We start from the raw sequence: 25319 nt of genomic DNA on the forward strand, positions 1-25319 counted from the left end.
AGTTTTATATTCTAGTTTCTTCAAAATAGCCACCCTGTGAAGTGAAAATCATTTCAGGTGACTACCTCTTGAAGCGCATAGGATAAAATAGTCTTGTTTTGTTGGGAGAACGACTTGCCATGGCTTCGGACCTAAGATTTCCATAATGTATTTTCGAGCTTGTGGCTCAGCAGTAACTGAACACCATTACATTTCCCCGCACTATGGAATGGACCAAGGGTCAAAAAGGATGTATAATAAATAGTTAATATAATTGGATATTAGGAGTATGTGAAAGTTTGACTCTTACCTTGTTTACTTCTGTGACGACCTCCTTTAAGTTTTGTAATCAGTCAGAAATATCAAGCAGCTAAAATGCGCCAAACATGGATAAGTGGAGAGCGAGTGTTTTTCTTTTTTCCCATGATGCATTGTAATGGATTTAAATGAGTGTAATTTGGAATTTTTAATGGTGCTTGAGCGTTTTTGTTTTTTTCTATAATATCCACAAAGTTCAGTGAGTGTTATATGTGACTATGCATGTTAACTTTTTGTTTTGGCTGCATTTTTTTTTCGCCCCATGAGTAGGGATGATGTTCGTTAAGAAATTATCGAGTTCGATGCCATTATCGAATCCTCTTATCGAACCGATTCCTTATCGAATCTCTTATGGAATCCAGATAGGTTGTTGTGTGTGCACAGAGTTCAATAAGCCATAGATGTTATATGACTGGACCGGCACGCTGTTTATGTGGAGGAAAAGCGGACGTAATTGAGGACAGCATGTGGCCGTTAAAGAACTTTGATGGATTTGTGGATGAGGATTGATCAAAAAATAATGTGAGTACATTCATAAATACTTCAATAAAGTTCAACCGAACTCAGCTTTGCTCCTGCTGCCTTTTTAAAACAGCGTCCATGCATGCTAGCGTATGTTTTAAGCTAGCGTATGTTTTAAGCTAGCGTATGTCTAACCATGCCTGCGCCCAAAAATACGCTTCGCCTTATTTATGCGTTAAACACAGAAATAGCACCCGGAACTGACAAGGCGCCTTTTAATACGGTGCGCCCTATGGTCGCGAAAATACGGGATAGTGGCTTCGATAACGGGAACCGGTTCTCAAAAAGGGATTCGAATCCATGGAATCGGTTCTTTTCTTATCGAACAATCGGGAGAACCGGTTTCGAACATCATCCCTAGCCATGACTAGGGAAGGTTGTCCGGATTGGGTCATACAAGTACATGTGCTGTTCTCATTTCAAAGCACAATTCATGGTCATTGACCTAATTTACTCACTTTGGTCCACAAAATTGCGACAAATTTACAGCAATTAGTTTATCGGATATTTAAAATTAATCTGGAAACACCACGTGGGCCAGATTCCTGATTAAACTCATGACGTCTCGGGGTGCCAAACTGGAGACGCCGGCGGGCCGTAGTTTGGACACCCCTGCTTGAGTAGATCAGGGGCTGTATTTATCAAGCGTCTTAGAGTGCCATTTTACACTTAAGTCCTGAGAATTTGCGAAATGTAGTCCTACTCTCAAACTTAAAAATAAAAGCTATTTATCAACTTTCTTAAGTCTAAGAATCACTCCTACTCTCCACGATATTTAAGAGACCTTCAGAGGTGTCCTAAGTGGTTAGGAGTTGCCAGCGGGGGATGGCACTGAGGCGAGAGAGACGTGTGCGAACGTTCAGGGAGCGGAAGGATGTCCTGGCTTTGTTTGATGAACAGCAGCTGATCAAACGGTATCGTTTAGACAGAGCGGGTATTATTTTTGTCACAGATTTAATAAGGGGCGTCATCTCATCAGCAACATCACGCAGCAGAGCTTTCACAGCAGAACTAAAGGTCATCACAATGCTTTGATATCTCTTGCCTAATTAATGAATTGGAAAGAAAAAGAAACATTTATTTTTGATTCATTGCCAATATTGTTTGTTTGTTTTGTAGTATTTTGTAGTTTATTGTCAAAATATACACTCCCATTGTCCACTTAAATATTTCTAAGATATTTCTTTATTCTTAGACAAGGGATTCCCTTCTATGATTGGTCATTTCTATGGACACAGAAATGACGTCACCTAAAATTCCGTTTACGGCACATAGTAATGTCGTAATTCAGCTGTGAGTGTGACACTTAAGATTCAGTCCTACACTTCGCTGAAAGTGTGAGTAAGACGCTTAATAACTAACTTTTAAGTGCAACTTTCAGCGAAGAATTTCTTTACTCATAAGTCAACTCTTAGCAGACTTCTTATGAGTCATTCTAAGAAGCTTGATCAATACGGCCCCAGGCCCTTAGTGTATTAGTATGTTGCCAGCCTTACTTCCACTTTATTGGAACTCATAATTAGGTCTTGCATTTCATGCCGGTGTTAAAACATTCAAATGCCATAAACGGAGTAGTCACACGCCAACACACTCCACAGCTGCAGTGAAGCGGCACATTAATGTGTAACCTGATAGGTGGCTGCGTCCAGGTTGGATAGGGCAACATAGAGAAGATTGTTCTGCAGTGTGTAGATTAATGCAGGAATTGCCAACTTCAGGGTCTCTCGAGGCCTGCTGACAAACTCCTCCTTCAGCAGCTGCTTCATGGCCTGCGCACTGAAGTCTAACAGACAGAGGGGTTCTTGTCAACCACCCAAGGAGCAAAGGGACAGCCAGGTACTGAGATGAGAAAATAAACAGAGAAACTTGCTACATACTGTTCTCTATGTAGACCAGGACGGTGCAGACGAGGATCTTGATCACCTCTGTGGACACGACGGCGGATGAGGCGAGGTAGCGGGGGCCATCGTCCTTCAGAGTGCGGGAGTAGCGCATGGTGAGTACCAGTGAGGTGGTCTGCAACACCAGCACCCCCAGTGATAGGTACTTCATCATCTTGGAGTGTGAGGAGGACACCACGGCGGCGGACTCTCCCTGGGGGGATGCTGATGAGTCCTTTGGGAAAAGGCAGGGACACGTTTTAACACGACTAACTCCAAAGGCAGCAGAACAGGCTGAAGACTGGCATACCCTGGTTTGCACGAGTCACACCTATGTAGAGATGAAGATTGTTTTGTTAGTAATCAAAATGTCCAGCATATTTGTTGGATCCACAGGTGATGGAGGGTCTGTCACATATGTATCAAACAAGCATTTACAATAAAACATAGGGAAATAAAAGTTGTCCATTAACCAAAAGAAAGTTGCAGAGGGAGAAAAGATCAAAGAATCAAATCTCAGTGTATTCTTAGCCTTTTGTATTACACAGCTTTATGACATACTTTTATGTCATGCCTCTTAAGAATCACTCCTAATCCGATCAGTATGTCCTAAAATGACTAGCAGTCAAAAAAAGAAGAACAAACTATTTGTCAGTGTTTACAGTCGAGCTATTGACAATCACAGCTCTTACAACAGTGGGTAGAAGAGTCACAGTTAAAAAAAGGTGGTGGTCAGCTCTGACTTTAAGGTCAGCATTGATCTCCATTCAATATTTTAGGTCGCAAAGCAGACAAGATATAGTTCATGAACAATTCAGGCTTGAGAGGGCGAATACCATAGAACAGTGGCCCCCAACCACCGGTCAGGGGACCGGTGCCGGTCCGTGACGCATTTTCTACCGGGCCATAGAGAAACATTAAATAATTTGTAAACGACTGCATTTTCTCCGACTTAACTTTTGCCTGTCCCACTAGACCAGGGGTCTGCAACCCGCGGCTCTCTTCCATGCCTTCAAGGCCTTGGCTCCCTTTGGCTCTGAAACCTTATGTCAACAAATAATGGCTACTTAATTTATTGCATTTTATTTTATATAGTTAGTTTATTTTAACAGTTGTTATTCTGGAGAGTTCTGGGATCTTGTCATATGAAAATAAATAATTTTAATATATTCGATCTAAACCAGTAAACCTGGGTTCGATCGAACCCTAGGGGTTCAGTGAGTCGGCCTCAGGGGTTCGGCGGTGAGTCGGCCTCAGGGGTTCGGCGGAGCCTCCGCCACAGAGGTCAAGATACACCCGACTAATCGTGTAAATAAAAACTTCTCCTTATCGACGTATTATGTATACGCCCAAACAATGTTCCCTCTAATTTTCCATATACGTGAGCAAACGATAAAACTCCTTGAGCATTCAGTGGAGCACATGTGAGCGACGTCAGACGTGCACATGCACTGTGGCCACACCTGCAGCACACCTGTCCCAAACCTGACTAAATAACAAGTTAAATGTTTTATTATTATAATCAAATGACAGCAGTCATTTCCATGAGATTATTTTCTAATATAAGTGTTTTGGTCCACTTACAATGACAATAACAAAAAATATTGTTTTTCATGAGCTGTGCACTAGTATTGTATGTCTGGGTGGGGGTCCTGCTTTGGAAATAATGTGTACCCCTTTCAGATATCGCATTTAGTTCCCACTAAAACATTCACATGTTGCACAATGAGATGTAAACATGGGATCATGTGTACATTCCTGTAACTTTCTGTTTGTAAAATGTATCTTTATTAGTATTTCTTTAATATAATAACATAATTTCATGATGATTATTTATAAATTAAGATTAAATTAAGAAAAAAACATTTTATTTTTCAATAGAGAAGGGTTCGGTGAATGCGCATATGAAACTGGTGGGGTTCGGTACCTCCAACAAGTTTAAGAACCACTGATCTAAACATATTTCACAGCCCCTATGCGTCATCTCTTGCTGCCAAGCAATTGTGTTGTTTTTAGCGGTCAATGGACGGTTCAAAAAAGAGAAACATTTAATTTATTTCCATTAACATTTTTTGCTTTCATTGATGACAAGGTTGTTGTTTTCCCTTTTTAGTCAAATAATTTATTTTTGTTTTTTAAATTCATTTATAAGGGAAGGAACAGTGTATTTTTTTCTAATGTTCAAAATCTGGGTATAAAATGTGAGTAATTTTTTGTCAAGTGTTTGATTTCATAAATTCTCTAGGACAAGTGTAACGAAACGATAAGTGGTGTTATCGTCATGTTAGGAATCGAACAGTTTGCGACTCTAGGTGGGTTTTATTTGTGGGGAAATGGGCTCAAATGGCTCTTTGTATGCTGAATGTTGCCGACCCCTGCACTAGACACACCAATAAGCTTGTTTATAGATGTACAATAAAACTCCTCATAGGAAATTGCCATTTGTTATAACTGTGTGACATGATACAATGCACATTAATGAACATATAAAATAGCCAAAGGCTGATTTCCATCTGCATCTCAAAGAAACAAGCCCAGGGCTCCCACTAATTCAGCGTTATAGTGAGTTGTATTTTTCATGCACTGGCTGAGGCTCGCAGTAATCCCGCCTCTTGGTGGTAGAGAATGCACCCCCGCCGTAGAATGCACCCCCTGACGGGAGTGTTATATCAGCTAAAGCCCACACTTAAACTTTCCACGTGCAAGATTGAACCTATTTAAAAAAGTTATTTAATAAGAAGCCAAAAAGTGCAAAAACAATAATGTTCGTGTTGGAGGAGTTGTGAATGACTGTAGGGCCACAACATTAGGTACACTTGCAGACTGCAGCACGGATTTCATATTTCATTCATTCACAACTCCTCCAACACGAACATTATTGTTTTTGCACTTTTTGGCTTCTTATTAAATTACTTTTTTAAATAGATTCAATCTTGCACGTGGAAAGTTTAAGTGTGGGCTTTAGTTGATATAACACTCCCGTCAGGGGGTGCATTCTACGGCGGGGGTGCATTATCCAGCACAACAGCGGCGCATGGACTTCATTTATAAGTAAAGGTAAGACCATAATAAGTTTTTTTTTTATTAAATGTGCTTTTTTGTGTGCTACAGTTTGTATGTGTAAAGTTAAAGTTAAGTTAAAGTACCAATGATTGTCACACACACACTAGGTGTAATGAAATTTGTCCTCTGCATTTGACCCATCCCCTTGATCACCCCCTGGGAGGTGAGGGGAGCAGTGGGCAGCAGCGACGTCGCGCCCGGGAATAATTTTTGGTGATTTAACCCCCAATTCCAACCCTTGATGCTGAGTGCCAAGCAAGGAAGAATGCTGGTATGAGCTTTTAAACATAACCCGTTAACTGCTGCCAATCAAATGGTGAACAAGATACTCTTTAGGGTTCATATGTTCGTAAATCTGACTGTGATGAAGTCAGTGCCTCACCAGCCATGAACCTCACCGCACGTCACTGGGTTTCGGCTCACAAAGGCATAACGGGCAATGAATTGGCAGGTCCGCTGGCAAAACAGACACTAACGCTAGAGCAGCACAAATACGTACCTCTCAGTAAGGCAGAGGTCAAATCATTCATTAAAAGAATTCTTTTGAAAGAGTGGCAAGTACACTGGGACATGAGTACAACAGGAAGACACTTATATGCAATCCAGAACACAGTAGGAGCGGGAAGAACTGTAAGGGGGAGCACAAAAGAGGAAGGAATCCCATCACGTATTAGATTAGGACACAGCACACTGAATAAGACGTTGCAAAGTTATTGACTTGAGTTTGTGCGGTGGTAGACGTTGGTGCGTGCGGGTGATATAAAAATATCCATGTTTCCTGGGCTCCATGGAAAGATCAAATATAATAACAATGTGTTTGTGAGCGAGGTTGAACGTGCCATATTTTAAAAACAAAACAGACACTTGGGTCGTGTTTTACTGAAGGTTTCCGTGTACTAAAACACGCAAAGCTGATCTATTAAACGTGTGCAAAGTTGATTTTGTCTGTTAAATGAGCAGAATAAGGCATGCAATCCATTTTGCGTCTTTGTCTTCATTAATATGCAAAATGTTGTATGCTGATCATTAAAACGCCCACAATGCCGGGGGGAGAAAATGTTATGTACAGCGGGGGAAGGAGACGACACAACGGCAGGGATCAGTTCAATAGGTTTATTAAACCTGATTATATGTTGGGGTGTGTATGCTACTTTACGTGAATGGTGCAAGACAATGTGAAGAATTAACAATGTTAATGTTACCAAAGGTTGTTGTTTGTGCGTTTTGGATGAATCCATTGACAGTCCAGAGGGGCAAGGCAAGAAGGCAGTCCGTGGGCAAGCGAGAGGTCGGGGGCTGGAGAGAGGCGACGAGGTCCATGTCCAAGTGGGGGGTCGAGGATCGAGGGAAGCAGTCCAAAGTCCGGTGGAAAGTCGAGGCGCACAGCTCGATCACAGGATACAGAGGGAATACTGCGGGGAACACATAAGACACGGGCAGAGGGAAAGCACATAGAGCGCAGGTACGAGGAGGAAAGCCAGAGACGGGATGCTTACTACAAGAGTGAACAACGTTCCGGCACTGGATCTTCGGGTCCGCTGGTCTTTATGCCGTCTGCCCTCATCAGACCCAGGTGCGCTGATTGCTAATTGCCCGCTGCCGTGCACTATTCAAACGAGGAATTTGCGTGTAAAACGCTGACACTCATTTCCCTCCACATTTATGACATCATGTGGTCCAATCGGCTGCCTTTCGTCATGCAGTTGACATGCAAGACTCAAATATAACATGTACCATTGTATATTGTAAAGTGTCCTTGGGTTTTTTGAAAGGCGTTTTTATAAATTAATTGTAATATTATTATTAATACAAATATTATCAAGATTCCAGATTTCAAGATGCTTTATTATTGTCCATTCTTTAACATGTACAAGACACATAAGAACTGAAATTACATCTTCGGCACAGTCCCACTAAGAGCAGACATACGTTACAAGGGGGACAAGACGGGACCGCCAACGGATGAGCCACTTACGGCGCTCCTTAAAAAAGGTGGGAAAAAGGTGACATTGGGAAAGGGGGAAGAGTAAAAAAAGTATCAGTCTAAGGCTGGACCCTCGGGAGGGGTCCAGACTGAGTCCAAGGAAAAAACCTCACATAGCATAGCACACATAGACATGATACATGTAACCACAACAACTCGCAACAGAGGGGGGGGGGGATTTGGGGCCCTGGAGGCTGGCTGCCGCTATAAAGCGCTACTCAGCCGTCCACAGCCCCGAAGAGGAATTAAGCAGTGGTGAAGGCGTTGATTGGGGGAGGGGCGGGTGCGTGCATGTATGCCCAATTAACTTGGGTGAGATGTTGAAATGTTTTTGTGGACTGGGGCCGATCTCAAAGTTCGACACCAGGTGTTATTGGAAAAAAAGGAAGGTCAAAAGCGTCCATCGTTGTATCCTTATATACATTAAAGACAAACATACTTAATTTATTTATTTAATGTATGTATTTATTTATTTACAGACAGACATAATTTTGTATTACATTGTTGTTTCTTTTGTTAATATCAGAGTTCGTTCTCCATCCATCCATTTTCTACCGCTTGTCCCTTTTGGGGCTGCGGGGGGTGCTGGAGCCTATCTCAGCTGTAGTCGGGCGGAAGGCGGGGTACACCCTACACAAGTCACCACCTCATCACAGGGCCAACACAGATAGACAGACAACATTCACACACTAGGGCCAATTTAGTGTTGCCAATCAACCTATCCCCAGGTGCATGTCTTTGGAGGTGGGAGGGGCCTATCCCCAGGTGCATGTCTTTGGATGTGGGAGGAAGCCGGAGTACCCGGAGGGAACCCACGCAGTCACAAGGAGAACATGCAAACTCCACTCAGAAAGATCCCGAGCCCGGGATTGAACTCAGGACCTTCGTATTGTGAGGCACATGCACTAACCCTTATTCCACCGTGCTGCCCGGAGTCCGTTCTGCAAAAGGGTAATCCCGAGAAGGGACCCACAGTTCAAATATACATCATCATGTAATGTATAAAATACAGTACACTAAAGTTTCAAGCTCAAGGCACATTTGACCCGTCACATCATTATATGTGGACCAAAACAGCTTGGAAATAATAAGTCAATTTATCTTTCTTGCTAAAAAGTAATTCAGCTGCAGTTCATCTTAAAATATCATTGTTTCATTATGTGATGCAAGAAGCTATTTTTTTGTTGGTTATTGTAACCCTTTTTAAAATAAATTCCACAATAGCTTAACTTTAATAGCATATTTAAAGTAGGTTTTCCACCAAGATTATAATAATAATCAAATTGTTTAATATCATGAGACGAGAGGTGTCAAATTTGTTTCCATTTAGGGCCACATTGCAGTAATGGCTGCCCTCAGAAAAAATGCATATCTTTTCAACTTTAATGTTATCTGATCATGCCAAATATTATATTATTATATACTGTATTACAAAAATACTTTTGTAAAGATAAAAACAAATAGTTAAATATATGCTTGTCATTTTTACTTATGATTTCAAAATATGTTATTAATTAATCTAATAATGAATGCATAGGCAATTGTGTAATAATATCACAAGTAAATAATATCACATTAATATTATTGCTGTCAAATTATATATTTTTTTAAATGAGATACATCACACTTGAATGTTGACGAATGATGATTAACCACAGGTTATTACCCGAATGCATAGTTTTAATTACTTTTTTAAAAGCGGCCCCCGTAAGGCAGCCATTGCTGCGATGTGGCCCTCAATGAAAACGAGTTTGACTCCCCTGGCTTGGATTTGTACTTGCTTTGTAGGTAAAGGTGACAAGCAGATATTTAACTACATTAAGTTAAAGTACCAATGATTGTCACACACACACTAGGTGTGGTGAAATTTGTCCTCTGCATTTGACCCATCCCCTTGTTCACCCCCTGGGAGGTGAGGGGAGCAGTGAGCAGCAGCGGTGCCGCGCCCGGGAATCATTTTTGGTGATTTAACCCCCAAATCCAACCCTTGATGATGAGTGCCAAGCAGGGAAGTAATGGCTCCCATTTTTATAGTCTTTGGTATGACTCGGCCGGGGTTTGAACTCACAACCTACCGATCTCAGGGCGGACACTCTAACCACTAGGCCACTGAGTAGGTTTATTATTATTAGTAGTACATGTCTTATCTTTACAAAAATATTTGTTGTCATACAGTGTATAGTAATATAATATTTGGCATGATCAGATAACATAAAAGTTTAAAAGATATTCACATATTTACTGTCAAAATTGAAAGAACAAATTTATTTACTAAAAATAAATGATAGCCTACATATATAGCCTATACATCTCTCTCTCTCTCTCTCTCTCTCTCACACACACATACATACATACATACGTACAAACATATATATATATATATATATATATATATATATATATATATATATATATATATATATATATATATATATATATATATATATATATATATATATATATATATATGTATATAGTCGAGGTTTCCGTGGTTTATCCGTTATACAATACTCAATACCGGGGTAGAGCGGAACATACGTTAGGCCTCTTGTGTTTTTTCTTGACCTAACGTATATATATATATATACATATATATATTAGGGATGTCCGATAATGGCTCTTTGCCGATATCTGATATTCCGATATTGTCCAACTCTTTAATTACTGAAAGAGTAATCAACCGATACCGATATCAACCGATATATGCAGTCGTGGAATTAACACATTATTATGCCTAATTTGGACAACCAGGTATGGTGAAGATAAGGTACTTTTTTAAAAAATTTATAAAGTAAGATAAATATATTAAAAACATTTTCTTGAATAAAAAAGAAAGTAAAACAATATAAAAACAGTTACATAGAAACTAGCAATTAATTAAATTTAGTAAAATTAACCGTTAAAGGTTAGTACTATTAGTGGAGCAGCAGCACACACAATCATGTGTGCTTACGGACTGTATCCCTTGCAGACTGTATTGATATATATTGATATATAATGTAGGAACCAGAATATTAATAACAGAAAGAAACATCCCTTTTGTGTGAATGAGTGTGAATGAGTGTAAATGGGGGATGGAGGTTTTTTGGGTTAATGCACTAATTGTAAGTGTATCTTGTGTTTTTTATGTTGATTTAATTAAAAAAATAAAAAAAATAAAATTAAACATTTTTTTAAAAAAAACGATACCGATAATAAAAAAATGATACCGATAATTACCGATATTACATTTTAACGCATTTATCATATCATATACCAACTCTAATGTATATATTTTTTTGTTTATGTACTTTGGACGACCTCCTTAAAGTTTTGTCATCAACTAGAAATATCAAGCAGCTAAAATGCGCCACACATGGATTAGTGTGGAGAGATTGTTTTGCATTTATCCCATCATGCATTGCAGTGGATTTAAATGGGTGTCATATTAAATGATGGATATATAATATATTTGTACTTTTTTGTAATACCCACACAGTGAGTAGCTTGTGTTATGTGTGTTGACTCTCTGTTAGTTTATTTGCACCATGAGTGGGAGAGATTGTTTGGATTGGGTCATACATATAAATGATGTGCTACAAACACTTCAATGTGAAATTCATGGTCACTAACCTGGGTTATTGATTGTGTCCACAATTTTAAAAAAAAAAGCTGGAAATCTTGTGCTGGCTCTTAAGTGCTTCTAATAGAGTCTCAGCTTGCATGCTTCGTGTAACAGACAAGAAGGAAGAGCACTGCTTTTATTCCTGTTATGCATGTTTTTTCCAAATGCTCTCTGCCCTCACTTGATCTTTTCTTTGTTGACTAATTGCCAAAAAAAATCTTCACTGTGAAGCCTGCATAAATAGCTTCAAACAGGTTTAGTGGGAGGAACCGGCAGATGTTCCTGTTTTTTTCATGAACTAAACGCTCACTTGGCTCGGTTGTTTGCTCTGCGTTCTCATCAACTGAGTTCTGCCACCTGACGTGAAGGTTAACTACGGATCTTAGCCCTACTAAACAGTCTGTTGTAACTTCTCATAAAAGTCAATCAAGCCGTGGACGTGCATAAACGTGCCGTATGTCATATGGTTCCTACAACGGTGAGTGTCCTGCTTACGTGGGGAAAATAGAGGATGTGAAAGAAGTATGAGGACAGAATAAAAGGTGTGGCGTGTAAACACACTGACCTCCTTATGTGGCACAGTTTGAACTGCACAGTCGCTCTGTGTGTGCTTGAGTGTGTGTCGGTGTGTGTGTCATCGTCAACACACTCCTCCTGTTGGCTCTCCCAGCTCTGCACGTTTGAAAAAAAAGGGCTTGTCAGTCACATATTAACTTGCGTGTGCTTTGACATTGCAAGAGTGATCTGGAAGTAACCGATTACATTTCCAGTCATAACATCAGCAAATTTTTGCCATCTAAAAACATCAGAGGAATAAACACATATATATATATATATATATATATATATATATATATATATATATATATATATATATATATATATATATATATATATATATATATATATATATATATATATATATATATATATATATATATATATATATATGTATATATATGTGTGTGTGTGTATGACAATCAACCAATGGGACTTTAACTTAAATATATATTTAAAGTTAAAGTACCAATGATTGTCACACACACACTAGGTGTGGCAAAATTATTCTCTGCATTTGACCCATCACCCTTGATATATATATATATATATATATATATATATATATATATATAGATATATATAGATATACATATATGATATACATATATAACTATATGATATACAGTATATATCTATATACATATATATGATATGAATATATTTTTATATATATACTGTACACATATGATATACATATATTTATATGATATATATATATATCTATATGATATATCTATATACATCTATATGATATACATATATATACATATGTATTCGGGCAGCACGGTGATAGAGGGGTTAGTGCATCTGCCTCACAATACAAAGGTCCGGGGTTCGATCCTGCGCTCAGTATCTTTCTGTGTGGAGTTTGCATGTTCTCCCCGTGACTGCGTGGGTTCCCTCCGGGTACTCCGGCTTCCTCCTACCTCCAATAACATGCACCTGGGAATAGGTTGAATGGCAACACTAATTTGGCCCTAGTGTGTGAATGTGAGTGTGAATGTTGTCTGTCTATCTGTGTTGGCCCTGCGATGAGGTGGCGACTTGTCTAGGGTGTACCCCGCCTACCGCCCAAATGCAGCTGAGATAGGCTCCAGCGACCCCCCGCGATCAAAAAAAGGGACAAGCGGTAGAAAATGGATGGATGGATGGAAATATGTATTCATATACATATATACTGTACATATGATATACATATATATGACTATATTTATATGATATATACATCTATATGATATATATACAGTATATATATATATATATATATATATATATATATATATATATATATATATATATATATACAGTATACTGTATATACATATACATATATATATACATACATACATACATATATATATACATATACATATATATATATATATACATGTATATATATGTATATGTGTGTATATATATATATGTATATATATATGTATATATATATATGTATATGTGTGTATATATATATATGTATGTATATATATATATATATATATATATATATATATATATATATATATATACTGTATATATATATTTATTTAAATATGATTATAGTATATATATATATATATATATATATATATATATATATATATATATATATATATATATATATATATATATATATATATATATATATATATATATATATATATATATATATATATATATATATATATATATAAATCGGGGGGCCGCATGGAAAAAAATGTATTCCCACGTGGACCAGACGGGTATTATTATGGCACAATAATTTAAAAATACAACTACGACAACTTCAGGTTGTTTTCTTTGTTTTACTTTTGCCCAAAATAGAACAAGCACATTCTGAAAATGTACATAGCACAAATAATCCTCTTGACAAAACACTTCAAGTTAGTTGAAAATTCTGAGGAAAAAAATGTATGCAGTTTCGAAAACATTATGAAGAACACAATGAATTTATACTTAATCTGAGTGTATCTACAAAGCAATTAAACCTAAAGTCACAGCCCATCTAGGATTAAACAAAAGACAAAATAAAGCATAAATAAAAACTCTATGTATAAATACCTAATTTGTCATTTCCACTTTTCGCTTTTGCACAGAAGACAATAATTTTCAAAGAACTATATCAATGTGCAGTGTCTCTTGCAGCATTTTAAGTGGGGTTACTAATTGTTTATTTTACTCCTGTTTTATGTTGGGTCGAGGGGGAGGAGTCACAGCCCCGCTTTACCGTGTACTTCTGACTTGGAATACTTGCTTGCCTAACAGAATTGCTATTGCGACATCCAGTGGACACATTTAGAAAAGCAATTTCTTTAATTTAAAAATGAAGCTCAATTTTTACACTTAACAAACTCATTTTGAGGGCCGGATTGAACTTGTTTGCATGGCCGCATGTTTGACTTCCCTGGTTTAGATCGTCGTGAGACAGGTTAGTTTTACCCTACTGATGATGTGATGTTGCAATAGTAATCTTATATATACAGTCGTGGTCAAAAGTTTACATCCACTTGTAAAGAACATAATATCATGGCTGTCTTGACTTTTGTGATAGAGTGACTGAAGCACATACTTGTTGGTCACAAAAAACATTTTATGAAGTTTGGTTTTTTTATGAATTTATTATGGGTCTACTGAAAATGTGACCAAATGTGCTGGGTCAAAAGTATACATACAGCAATGTTAATATTTGCTTACATGTCCCTTGGCATGTTTTACCGCAATAAAGCGCTTTTGGTAGCCATCCACAAGCTTCTGCTTGAATTTTTGACCACTCCTCTTGACAAAATTGGTGCAGTTCAGCTAAAAGTGTTGGTTTTCTGACATGGACTTGTTTCTTCAGCATTGTCGACACGTTTAAGTCAGGACTTTGGGAAGGCCATTCTAAAACCTTCATTCTAGCCCAGGGGTCGGCAACCCAAAATGTTGAAAGAGCCATATTGGAGCAAAAATACAAAAACAAATTTGTCTGGAGACGCAACAAATTAAAAGCCATATTACATACAAATAGTGTGTCATGAGATATACATAGAATTGAGATGACTTAAAGGAAACTAAATGAGCTCAAATATAGCTACAAATGAGGCATAATGATGCAATATGTACATATAGCTAGCCTAAATAGCATGTTAGCATCGATTAGCTTGCAGTCATGCAGTGACCAAATATGTCTGATTAGCACTCCACACAAGTCAATAACATCAACAAAACTCACCTTTGTGCATTCACGCACAACGTTAAAAGTGTGGTGGACAAAATGAGACAGAAAAAGAAGTGGCATAAAACACGTCCTAGAAAGTCGGAGAAAGTTATACATGTAACAACTAAGGTGAGTTCAAGGACCGCCAAAATTAGTAGGACAAAACGGCGCTTGCCAAATACTCGCATGTTTAATACAAACAGTGTGATTTATAACAATTAAGGAGGTTTGTGTCACGTTTGTCCTCCTACAGAAACCATATTAAAACAAAAAAAAATTTTTTTTCCCCCTCATCTTTTTCCATTTTTCATACATTTTTTAAAAAGTTTCAGAGAGCCACTAGGGCGGCGCTAAAGAGCCGCATGCGGCTCTAGAGCCGCGGGTTGCCGACCCCTGTTCTAGCCTGATTTAGCCATTCCTTTACCACTTTTGACGTGTGTTTGGGGTCATTGTCCTGTTGGAACACCCAACTGTGCCCAAGACCCAACCTCTGGGCTGATGATTTTAGGTTGTCCTGAAGAATTTGGAGGTAATCCTCCTTTTTCATTGTCCCATTTACTCTCTGTAAAGCAGCAGTTCCATTGGCAGCAAAACAGGCCCAGAGCATAATACTACCACCACCATGCTTGACGGTAGGAATTCTCTCAATGAGCTTCAAGCACACCTGTGAAGTGAAAACCATTCAGGTGACAACCTTATTGAGCTCATTGAGAGAATGCCAAGAGTGTGCAAAAAAGTAATCAGAGCAAAGGGTGGCTATTTTGAAGAAACTAGAATATAAAACATGTTTTCAATTATTTCACCTCAGTGGATGCTGATCTGTGGCCACGCAGGAGAGCAGAGCAGAAAAAAATAACGGCAGATCAACTAGTCTAAAAAGAGGCCTATTTAAAGGCTATAGTGTATAAATGAGTTTTAAGATGGTACTTAAACGCTTCTAATGAGGAAGTATCTCTAACTGTTAGGAGTAGGGCATTCCAGAGCACTGGAACCCGAATAAAAAACATTCTAAAGCCGGCAGACTTTTTGGGGGACCTGGGAATCACTAATAAGCCGTTTTTCTTAAAACACAGATTTCTGGCCAGGGCATATGGTACAATACAATCAGCAAGATAAGATGGATCTAGACCGTTTAATGCTAGACATAGGGAGACCCGAAAATAATACGTTACAGTAATCGAGACGAGACGTAACGAACGCATGAATAATGATCTCAGCGTCGCTGGTGGACAAAATGGGACGAATTTTAGCAATATTATGGAGATAAAAGAAAGCTGTTTTAGACTTAGACTTAGACTTAGACAAACTTTAATGATCCACAAGGGAACATTTTCAACACAGGAGCTCAGTTACAATAATGGAAAGTGTAAAGATGGAAAGGACAATGCAGGTATAAATATACTAAATATAGCGATATAAAATATAACATATATACGAATATATACATACATGTACAGTATATTATACATACAGATATATTATATTATGGCCATAACATATATACAATATATAACAATTACCTTGTACAATATTACAGTATATGTGGCAGCAGCAGCATAAAATAGAGAGTAGATCCAGCAGAAAATAGACAAAGAGAAGTAGCTGACATGTCAGGTGTCAGGTAATAGGCATCTATTGCTGTATGGCGAGTGATTATACAGCTGGATGGAGTGCGGAATGAAGGAGTTCTTGAATTGCATTAAATCAGGTTGTTTCAGCTAATAGTCATGCTGCAAGTAGTATGTTGCATTCAATGTTTATTCCCATTAATTGCCCAATAATTCCTGTTAATTCCCATATATTCCCGTTAATTCCCATGGAAAATTTGTAACTTTGAATATTCCCGGAATTTTAGTAACATTCTTAATGTTACTAAAATGAGAGAGTTGGGTTAAAGAGAATATACCGAGATTCTTTACCGAGTCGCTTTGTTTAATTGTTTGGTGGTCAAATGTTTTATTAAATAGGAGCCGGTGTCTAGCAGGACTAAGGTAGCAAAATTCCGGGAATATTCAAAGTATATTACAATTTTTTATTTATTTTCAACACAATAATCTCGAGACCAACTTCAGATCTATCCGTCAATTATAAATGTTATTGTTGTTTACGTTTTTTGTTTGTTCGTTTTAGGCCCTTCTTTAAAAAAAAAAAAAAAAAGCTTAGATTTTTTATATGGCAAACACAAAATATGCAACATTTTCCCCAAAAATATCTCAAAGTGGAATATTTAATGTGACATAATTGGAGCCTTGAATAGGTTAATAATTCATAATGACATTGATTTTGATTCATTATTATTTTTTAAAGAAAGAAACAGCCTGCATGGCAGCTTTGTGTTATTAGAGTCAACATTGCAACATTTCCTTGTTACATTTCACCTGTTTGCTCTTTTATACCACTTTTTATGTTTTTGTTTAGTTTTTTATCGTATTTTTAGAATGTGTCGTGGGGCCGTTGAAAAATTACCTGCGGGCCGCACTTTGGACACCCCTGATGTAAACAAATGTCATGGGTGGATCTACACCTGACATCCACTGTAATGATACCAAGTACAGGAGCGTATCTAGTTGATACTACTATGATTACATCAACATTTTTTGCATCACAAAATCTTCATTCGTTTTCTTAAAGTTTATATTATATATTATATAAACTCAGGAAACATGTCCCTGGACACATGAGGACTTTGAAGATGACCAATGTATGATCCTGTAACTACTTGGTATCAGATTGATACCCAAATTTGTGGTATCATCCAAAACTAATGTAAAGCATCCAAACAACAGAAGAATAAGGGATTATTCCATTTTAACAGAAGTGTAGATAGAACATGTTAAAAGAGAAAGTAAGCAGATATTAACAGTAAATGAACAAGTAGAATAATAATTCATTTCTACCAGTTGTCCTTCATAATTTTGACAAAATAATAGAATGGAAAATGACACAATATGTTACTGCATACGTCAGCAGACTAATTAGGAGCCTTTGTTTGCTTACTTACTACTAAAAGAAAAGTTGTCTCGTATGTTCACTATTTTATTTAAGGACAAAATTGCAATAAGAAACATATGTTTAATGTTCCATAATTTTTTGGGTTAAAATCAAGCCAATAATGCCATTTTTTGTGGTCCGCTTTATTTAGAAAAGTATCGATAAGTATCGAGAAGTTTCTAAATACATTTTGGTACCGGTCCAAAAATATTGGTATCGGGACAACTTTAGTTTGCACTAAACTGAATGGTATTCTTTCCTCGCACATGTGTGAGCTCAATCAGTCGATAACTGTCTCTTCTGTTTTTTGGTTACTCATGACAATCGCGTACCAAGGTAACAAGCCTCAATTAGAAAAACAGGTCAGACAACAAATAGTTGTGCAATCTTTATCCTCACACGGGTGTTAATGGGTATGTGAAGGAATGGCTGCCAGATGGGGGCTAAAGCGCATCTGGTGTAATGTTACAAACATCACTGCTCAGTAATAAAACAACTTATTTCTACTCGGTGAGAGCCGATGAAGATTTAGGTGCTAATTGTTCATTGCCTTTAAAGGGAGTCTTTCAAAATAAATATTGACTTTGCAACATCACCCGGATACAAACTATTCAAAGGCAAACCAATGGGTGCTAAACATGTACTGTATAGATCAGTGGTTCTTAACCTGGGTTCGATCAAACCCTAGAGGTTCGTTGAGTCGGCCTCAGGGGTTCCGTGGAGGTCAAGACACGCCCGACTCATCGTGTAAACAAAAACTTCTCCCTGTCGGCATATTAGGGATACCCCCAAACAATGTTCTCTAATTTTCCTTGTGTGAGCAAACGCAAAAACTCCTTGAGCATTCAGTGGAGCACATGTGAGCGACGTCAGACGTGCACATGCACTGTGGCCACACCTGCATCACACCTGTCCCAAACCTGACTAAATAACAAGTTAAATGTTTTATTATTGTAATCAAATGACAGCAGTCATTTCCATGAGATTATTTTCTAATATAAGTGTTTTGGCCCACTTACAATGACTATAACATATTGTTTTTCATGAGTTGTGTACTAGTATTGCAGTGTTTCCCACACATTCATTTATTTGTGGCGGCCCGCCACGAAAGAATTACGTCCACCACAAATTTAAAAAAAATAAAAATAAAAATATATCTATTTTTTTAATATTTTTTTTTTGTCCTGTCCAGCTTCTCAGGCAAATCACATAGCAGATGTAGATGCCCATATAGGCTGTTCAGATTTACTTTACAAAAGAGAAGTGAAGGATACTTCTCTTGTTGCCTTATTTGTATTTGACCACTACTGTTTTCTGTTTATTTGTTACTGACTGTGGCAGGACACCTCTGCCTCTGTTTCACTTTATGTTGCTGGTAAATAATATGGTTGTAGTAGTAGGCTAAAGTTAAATTATTTAGTATGCACTAATTAAAGGGGCTGAGCTTTAAGAGACATTTTAGCTTTTATATTTTATAAGATATATTTTTTGTAAGAACCACAATTAATAGATATATTTCAGTGAATAACTTAATGTTCAAATCTGTATATAAATATGTACATAAAGTGTTGTAATTATATTGTAAAATGGATGGATGGATGGATGGATGGATGGATGGACGTCTAAAACAAAACTGTTATTATTAATTAGTAAGTATACATTTTTTTAGCCTTTTTAGAGAAAATCATATCATTGTAATAAATTATGCAAATTACTCGATGATGCCATGGTTACCACGCCCATAGCCACGCCCATAGCCACACCCCCACCGCCACAGGTATCTTGGCAGTTTATGGGAAACACTGTATTGTATGTCTGGGTGGGGTTCTTGCTTTGGAAATAATGTGTATTCCTTTCAGATATCGCATTTAGTTCTCACTAAAACATTCACATGTTGCACAATGAGATGTAAACATGGGATTATGTGTACATTCCTGTAACTTTCCGTTTGTAAAATATATCTTTATTAGTATTTCTTTAATAAAACAACATCATTTTATGATTACGGTTCGGGTTCGGTGAAAGCGCACATGAAACTGGTGGGGTTCGGTACCTCCAACAAGGTTAAGAACCACTGGTATAGATTAATATTACATGGATTCAAATGATCGATTTCACGTTCATCCACCTGCCACGTACAGCTGGGGTGTCAAACTCGTTTCTCATTGAGGGCCACATTGCAGTTATGGCTGCTCTCAGACGTCCGCTTGTTACAGTGATAATATGTGTTATGTTATTATTATGTTATTAGACAATTCCCTATGGATTTCATTATTCCATTTTTTTTTTTACAAACCCTGTTTCCATATGAGTTGGGAAATTATGTTAGATGTAAATATAAACGGAATACAATTATTTGCAAATCCTTTTCAACCCATATTCAATTGAATGCACTACAAAGACAAGATATTTGATGTTTAAACTCATAAACTTTTTTTTTTTTTTGCAAATAATAATTAACTTAGAATTTCATGGCTGCAACACGTGCCAAAGTAGTTGGGAAAGGGCATGTTCATCACTGTGTTACATGGCCTTTCCTTTTAACAACACTCAGTAAACATTTGGGAACTGAGGAGACACATTTTTTAAGCTTCTCAGGTGGAATTCTTTCCTATTCTTGCTTGATGTACAGCTTAAGTTGTTCAACTGTCCGGGGTCTCCGTTGTGGTATTTTAGGCTTCATAATGCGCCACACATTTTCAACTGGAGACAGGTTTGGACTACACGCAGGCCAGTCTAGTACCCGCACTCTTTTACTATGAAGCCACGTTGATGTAACACGTGGCATGGCATTGTCTTGCTGAAATAAGCAGGGGCGTCCATGATAACGTTGCTTGGATGGCAACATATGTTGCTCCGAAGGTCACAGGCTTAGCTGCTTACGTGCAGTGATTTCTCCAGATTCTCTGAACCCTTTGATGATATTACGGACCGTAGATGGTGAAATCCCTAAATTCCTTGCAATAGCTGGTTGAGAAAGGTTTTTCTTAAACTGTTCTACAATTTGCTCAGGCATTTGTTGACAAAGGGGTGTACCTCACCCCATCCTTGTTTGTGAATGACTGAGCATTTCATGGAATCTACTTTTATACCCAATCATGGCACCCACCTGTTCCCAATTTGCCTGTTCACCTGTGGGATGTTCCAAATAAGTGTTTGATGAGCATTCCTCAACTTTATCAGTATTTATTGCCACCTTTCCCAACTTCTTTGGCACGTGTTGCTGGCATCAAATTCTAAAGTTAATGATTATTTGCAAAACAAAATGTTTATCAGTTTGAACATCAAATATGTTGTCTTTGTAGCATATTCAATTGAATATGGGTTGAAAATGATTTGCAAATCATTGTATTCCGTTTCTATTTATATCTAACACAATTTCCCAACTCATATGGAAACGGGGTTTGTACATACAACATTATGGATTACGTACTTGCTTTTGGAATCATAAGTCAGGGGGACAAGCATTTTATTTTTACATAAAATGTTTAGAATGTATGCTAATAATATAACTTTAACTTTATAATATCAACTTTTTTCCAACAAGGGCCACAAACTAAAAAGTCTAAGCTAAGTAAGCTAGATCCTTTTTGATATATTTTCATTTTGTAAAAAAATATGTTAAAAACAGACATCGCATATGTTTAAAGACACAACTTAGTGTCAGCTTTGTGTTAGAGGTGAAAAAATGTACTATTATTAATTATTACACAGACTTAAAGGCCTACTGAAACCCACTACTACCGACCACGCAGTTTATATATCAATGATGAAATCTTAACATTGCAACACATGCCAATACGACCGGGTTAACTTATAAAGTGCAATTTTAAATTTCCCGCTAAACTTCCGGTTAAAAATGTCTGTGTATGATGACGTATGCGCGTGACGTCACTAAATAAACGGAAGTATTGGTACACCATTGAATCCAATACAAAAAAGCTCTGTTTTCATCTCAAAATTCCACAGTATTCTGGACATATGTGTTGGTGAATCTTTTGCAATTTGTTTAATGAACAATGAAGACTGCAAAAAAGAAAGTTGTAGGTGGGATCGGTGTATTAGCGGCTGGCTGCAGCAACACAACCAGGAGGACTTTGACTTGGATAGCAGACGCGCTAGCCGACGCTAGCCGCCGACCGCACGGATGATCGGGTGAAGTCCTTCGTCCTTCCGTCGATCGCTGGAGCGCAGGTGAGCACGGGTGTTGATGAGCAGATGAGGGCTGGCTGGCGTAGGTGGAGCGCAAATATTTTTATCATAGCTCTGTGAGGTCCCGTTGCTAAGTTAGCTTCAATGGCGTCATTAGCAACAGCATTTTTAAGCTTCGCCAAGCTGGAAAGCTTTAACCGTGTAGTTACATGTCCATGGTTTAATAGTATTGTTGATCTTCTGTCTATCCTTCCAGTCAGGGGTTTATTTATTTTGTTTCTATCTGCATTTAAGCATGATGCTATCACGTTAGCTCAGTAGCTAAAGAGCTTCACCGATGTATTGTCGTGGAGATAAAAGTCACTGTGAATGTCCATTTCGCGTTCTCGACTCTCATTTTCAAGAGGATATAGTATCCCAGGTGGTTTAAAATACAAATCCGTGATCCACAATAGAAAAAGGAGAGAGTGTGGAATCCAATGAACCCTTGTACCTAAGTTACGGTCAGAGCGAAAAAAGATACGTCCTGCACTGCATTCTAGTCCTTCATTCTCACGTTCCTCATCCACAAATCTTTCATCCTCGCTCAAATTAATGGGGTAATCGTCGCTTTCTCGGTCTGAATCTCTCCCGCTGCATTGTAAACAATAGGGAAATGTGAGCAGCCCTCCAGCCTGTGACGTCACGCTACTTCCGGTAGGGGCAAGGCTTTTTTTTATCAGCGACCAAAAGTTGCGAACTTTATCGTCGATGTTCTCTACTAAATCCTGTTAGCAAAAATATGACAATATCGCGAAATGATCAAGTATGACACAAAGAATGGATCTGCTATCCCCGTTTAAATAAATAAAAAATCATTTCAGTAGGCCTTTAAATACTAGATATATAATAATAATATATAATATATAATAATATAATTTTTTAATCTATTTATGTTTTTACAGAATTAAAAAAAAATCAAAAGGTCCCTCGCATACTTTGACTTTTCAGTACGAGACCCTTGGTGGAAGAAGTTTGGACATGCACATGTTATTACTAACATATTGTTTAGCTTTTTTTCGCATTACATCATAAATGTTTGCTCTTATAAAATTTTGTTTAGTATTTTGTCCTGTTTTATATCCAACAATAAGCGTCGGGCCAACAAACTTGGAGTTGCAAGCCACGCTTTGGACCCCCGTGTGTTAATAATGTTTATTACGTGGTCAGCTTGTTCTCAAGTTAAAAAAACATGGACCTCCATGCAATATTTGCAATCTTTCTGTCGAAATTGAAGGAACAATTATATATCTAGTAACAAAGATGAAGTGCTTTATTAATGCACATACAAAACCCAAAACCAGTGAAGTTGTGTAATCATAAATGAAAACAGAGTACAATGATTTGCAAATCCTTTTCAACCTATATTCAATTGAATGGATTGCAAAGACAAGATATTTAATGTTCGAACTGGTAAACTTTGTTATTTTTTGCAAATATTAGCTCATTTGGAATTGTTTCAAAAAAGCTGGCACAAGGGGCAAAAAAGACTGAGAAAGTTGAGGAATGCTCATCAAACACTTATTTGGAACATCCCACAGGTGAACAGGCTGATTGGGAACAGGTGGGTGCCATGATTGGGTATAAAAGCAGCTTCCATGAAATGCTCAGTCATTCACAAACAAGGATGGGGCGAGGGTCACCACTTTGTCAACAAATGCGTGAGCAAATTGTCCAACAATTTAAGAACAACATTTTGCTATTGCAAGGAATTTAGGAATTTCACCATCAAAGGTCCATAATATCATCAAAAGGTACAGAGATTATGGAGAAATCACTGCACGTAAGCGATGATATTACGGACCTTCGATCCCTCAGGCGGTACTGCATCAAAAAGCGACATCCGTGTGTAAAGGATATCACCACATGGGCTGAGAAACACTTCAGAAAACCACTCTCAGTAACTACAGTTTATCGCTACATCTGTAAATGCAAGTTAAAACTCTACTATCAATCAATCAATGTTTACTTATATAGCCCTAAATCACGAGTGTCTCAAAGGGCTGCACAAGCCACAAAGACATCCTCGGCCCAGATCCCACATCAGGGCGACCGGTGCAATGGACGTCAAGTAGATCTAGTATAATATTGTGAGAGTCCAGTCCATAGTGGGGCCAGCAGGAGATCATCTTGAGCGGAGACAGGTCAGCAGCGCAGAGACGTCCCCAACTGATGCACAGATGAGTGCTCCACCCTGGGTGCCGACTTTAGACAGCTACCGCCTCATCTGTGGTCTATGCAAAGCGAAAGCCATTTATCAACAACACCCTGAAATGCCGCCGGCTTCGCTGGGCCCGAGCTCATCTAAGATGGACTGACGCAAAGTGGAAAAGTGTTCTGTGGTCTGACGAGTCCAAATTTCAAATTGTTTTTGGAAACTGTGGACGTCGTGTCCTCCGGACCAAAGAGGAAAAGAAAAATCCAGATTGTTATAGGCGCAAAGTTGAAAAGCCAGCATCTGTGATGGTATGGGGGTGTATTAGTGCCCAAGGCATGGGTAACTTACACATCTGTGAAGGCACCATTAATGCTGAAAGGTACATACAGGTTTTGGAGCAACATATGTTGCTATCCAAGCAACGTTATCATGGACGCCCCTGCTTATTTCAGCAAGACAATGCCACGCCACGTGTTACATCAACGTGGCTTCATAGTAAAAGAGTGCGGGTACTAGACTGGCCTGCCTGTAGTCCAGACCTGTCTCCCATTGAAAATGTGTGGCGCATTATGAAGCCTAAAATAGCACAAGGGAGACCCCGGACTGTTGAACAACTTAAGCTGTACATCAAGCAGGAATGGGAAAGAATTCCACCTGAAAAGCTTCAAAAATGTGTCTCCTCAGTTCCCAAACGTTTACTGAGGGTTGTTAAAAGTACTGTAAAAAGCTGTGCCAACTTTTTTGCAATGTGTTGCTGCCTTTAAATTCTAAGTTAATGATTATTTGCAAAAAAAAAAAAAATTAAGAATCTCAGTTCCAACATGAAATATCTTGTCTTTGCAGTCTATTCAATTGAATATAAGTTGAAAAGGATT

General features: G+C 38.0%; 1 protein-coding gene across 4 annotated transcripts in view; it reads right to left on the bottom strand.

Moving 5' to 3' along the window:
• slc35a3b (solute carrier family 35 member A3b) overlaps positions 1-25319 on the bottom strand; it is a 50910-nt gene that overhangs the window by 23016 nt on the left and 2575 nt on the right. The window contains exons 3-7 of one of the 4 annotated variants that reach the window (XM_062070570.1): positions 11916-12022; positions 7259-7368; positions 6965-7174; positions 2697-2934; positions 2448-2602 (exon numbers count right to left, since the gene is read on the bottom strand). In XM_062070570.1, the coding sequence (XP_061926554.1) occupies positions 2448-2602; positions 2697-2934; positions 6965-7000 (429 nt within the window). In that variant the 5' untranslated portion in view covers positions 7001-7174; positions 7259-7368; positions 11916-12022. Of the gene's footprint in view, positions 1-2447; positions 2603-2696; positions 2935-3009; positions 3289-6964; positions 7175-7258; positions 7369-11915; positions 12023-25319 lie in introns of those variants that run through there. The other 3 variants (XM_062070571.1, XM_062070572.1, XM_062070573.1) reach the window with 3 other exon arrangements.

The sequence above is a fragment of the Entelurus aequoreus genome, linkage group LG14 (assembly GCF_033978785.1).
Source record: "Entelurus aequoreus isolate RoL-2023_Sb linkage group LG14, RoL_Eaeq_v1.1, whole genome shotgun sequence".
Lineage (NCBI taxonomy): Eukaryota > Metazoa > Chordata > Actinopteri > Syngnathiformes > Syngnathidae > Entelurus > Entelurus aequoreus.